Source organism: Tupaia chinensis, unplaced genomic scaffold (genome assembly GCF_000334495.1).
Source record: "Tupaia chinensis unplaced genomic scaffold, TupChi_1.0 Scaffold000335_1, whole genome shotgun sequence".
Taxonomy (NCBI): Eukaryota; Metazoa; Chordata; class Mammalia; order Scandentia; family Tupaiidae; genus Tupaia; species Tupaia belangeri.
The window spans coordinates 295413-298188 of NW_006159829.1; the positions used below are offsets into that span (position 1 = coordinate 295413).

General features: G+C 66.0%; 1 protein-coding gene and 1 long non-coding RNA gene across 2 annotated transcripts in view; one reads left to right on the forward strand and one right to left on the reverse strand.

Annotated features, from left to right (window-relative positions):
- The first annotated feature begins 26 nt into the window (after positions 1–26).
- SACK1H (scaffolding CK1 anchoring protein H) overlaps positions 27–2776 on the forward strand; it is a 9890-nt gene continuing 7140 nt past the window's right edge. Inside the window, 1 exon segment of the mRNA XM_014589170.2 lies at positions 27–101. Within this exon segment, the coding sequence (XP_014444656.1) occupies positions 81–101 (21 nt within the window). The 5' untranslated portion in view covers positions 27–80.
- LOC114008428 (uncharacterized) lies at positions 1344–2754 on the reverse strand. Its single transcript, XR_003549961.1, has 3 exons — positions 2494–2754; positions 1743–1797; positions 1344–1431 (listed from the first exon to the last, which is right to left on the reverse strand). It is a non-coding gene; the product is annotated as an uncharacterized LOC114008428 (long non-coding RNA).

Here is a 2776-nt window from a genome sequence, read left to right on the forward strand (position 1 = left end):
AGGGGGAGCATGCGTGGCTGCCCGTGGAGGGGCTGCAACTGGCTGTGGCCCTGGAACAGCTGCAGAGTGAGGGCTTCGGAATGCTGCAGACCCCAGGCCAGGTAAGGCTCAGGGAGTGGGGTGGGGGCCTGTGGGCCTGGAGGCAGGGCTGACTGCAGGACATGGGTGGGTCCATTTCCACATTTGCCCAGAGAGGCTGCTGCCCACGCGGGCCAGCACAAAGCCCAGGCACAGACAGCCGGCCCAGTGCTTGAAATGCGGAGGGTGTCAAGGCGGGTCCTCGTTCAGGAACAGGTGACCCTGCTCCTGAGCGGGGCCAGCCAGGGTAAGGGCCGGGGTGCACGAAGGGCCTAGTCCCTACCTGTCCAGGCATTATGAGTGGCGTCTTGAGGCCTCCATACCGCGGAAGCTGTCGGGCCCATTATCCTCATTCCAGGAGGCCTGCCGGCCTCAGATGCGGCTGGGGCTATTTTGGGGAGCTAGGATTTAACCCAACGTGGCATGGAGAGACGGTTGCCACGCTTCTACCAGATTCTACGAGTCGGGAAGTTCTCCAGGATCCAGGGGCCCGGGCCAGGCCCACCCCAAGCAGAGGGGCTGCCTCTGGAGAACAGGAGAGGTGTTATGTGCAGGCCTAGTGCTGGGGGGCTACAGCCAGGAGGGGGAGGAGGGGGCTCATGGCAGGCGAGTCAGAACCAGGGAAGGACAGTGGGCCTGAGGGTGCCCTTCCAGACCTGGCAGGACCGAGCAGAGGCCAGCTGTCTCTGCTCGCTTGGAAGTGGCCCCAGCAAGGAGGCCTGAGGACCAAGCATAGACAGGGATGAACGTGGGACTGCCCTGGGAGCAGTCAGGGTGGCCCGTGCCCAGCCTGTGTGCCCCTGCTTGTATCTGAGCCCTGCTTGCTTTCAAAACCCATTTGGGCCACCTGGGTCGTCCCAGCCGCCCTGCCCCTTCCCATCTCTGCTCAAGCATTGCCGCCGGGCCCACCTCACCTTGTGGTAGGGGGCAAGCCTCGGGTCAGGCTCTGGGGGAGACTCTGAGCAATGCCCAAGCCCAGCTCGGTGGTCCCCGAAGGCCACTCTTGGAAGGAAAAACCTTTTCAGGGGACAGCCCAGGGTGGCTCCACAGAGGGCTTGCTGCCATTGTAGGCAGGGTTGCCCTGGAGCCCGGCGGGCACTCACCAGCAGCGGCTCTGGGCTTGGGCCCGGCAAGGGGGTTCTGCCGCTTCCCCGCCGCTGCTGTGGACCCCTGCTTCTTCCTGTTCATTCTCCTGGGGCTGCAGGGAGGGTCTTCTCAGAGCAGCAAGGGCAGGTGCAGCTGGGACAGCATGGCGCACTGCCCTGGGCCTGGAGGATGGTCCCCGTGCACTCAGTGTCCCAGCCAGCCTCCTGGTCCACCTGCCCTGGGTATTGAGCTCTTGCGCAGCTTGACCTGGGACGAGTGGCAAGGACGCCTGCCAGTCCTCTCCACCCTGGGCTTAGCCCACCCTGCTGGGACCCCAGGTCCATGTCCCTCCCCAGACCACTAGGTTGCCCGCGGGCTGCCTCTGTCCTGTGCCCGAGCATGCAGGAACACCCTCTGCAGCCCTCAAGTCACTCCTTGGCCTCGGAGCCTGGCCCCTTCCCCCTTCAGATCCTCTCTGACCCTGGTGGTCCCGGAAGCCTCACCTCTCCTCAACCCATGCAGCTGACCTGAGTGCATTTCCCCTTGGAGGCCTCCCTGCTGGGGCTGGGGTCCCTCACCTGTGCTCCGCCGTGACGGCACCGTGCTGCTGAGTGTCGGCGGGGTTGGAGTGACCTTAGAAACCAGCACACCAGGTCACCAGTGGCAACGGTGATGAGGAAGGGCTCTCCAAGGCGGTGGGAGGGGTAGGGTGTGCTGGCTGCAGAGGAGGTGCAGAGCAGGGCGGGCCTTGGGGAGGGGTCTCGGCAGAACATGGGGAGGGATCGGGCACCTAGAGGCAGCTAAGGGCCTGCCGCAAGCTGGTGACATGTGTGCCAGCTGAGGAGCTGGGGGAGCAGTCCGTGCACCGGCCCAGCTGCGGGGTCCCAGTCGCGGGCGTGAGGCAGTCTGAGCAGTGGGTCTCCCACCTGTGTGCCTCTGATTGGCACACACAGGCTTGCGTGCTTGTAGGGCTGCGTGCATGGGGTGGGGCACCTCGAGCCCACGGGCATGGGCTCCCGTGTGTCTGTGGTCCCAGGGGCATGGCGGGGGTGGGGGTGCCCTCTGTGTAAGTGTGGGTGTCAGCCGGAGGCAGAGTCAGTGGGGGGAGGAGGGCCGCTGTCACAGGATCCCTGAGTGCCTATGGGTCCAGGTATTTGTGAGCATCTGTGTGTGTGAAAGTGGTGGGTGTCTGGGGGGCCCTGTGTGTGGGCAGGGTCTCCTATGCGTGTGGGCATGGGTGTGATGAGTAACAGTGTCGAGGGGATCCCCTGTCCTCGCAGGGTCCCTGGGCCCCGCCACCCTGGTCCCGGTCCCGTCCCACGGCCTCACCTGTCTCACCTGCCTCCCCCCACTCGCCCGGGAGGTCAGAAGCCCCGCCCCTCGCGTCGGGATTGCTGGTTTCCTAGCGACTGAGCCGGAACTTGCGATCACCCCGACTTCCGGGGCGAGGGTCAGGGGTCAGACGTGGGGACTTGGAGCCTCGGGTTAACGATGGGCGTCTGGGGGCTCGGGGTCCTCGAAGTAGGGGCCTTAGTGGTCTCCGACGGCGCTGGGCCAGGGTCCCGGAGCGCGGCTCCAGGCCCGGGCGAGGCCGAGCCCGGGCGGGGGCGGG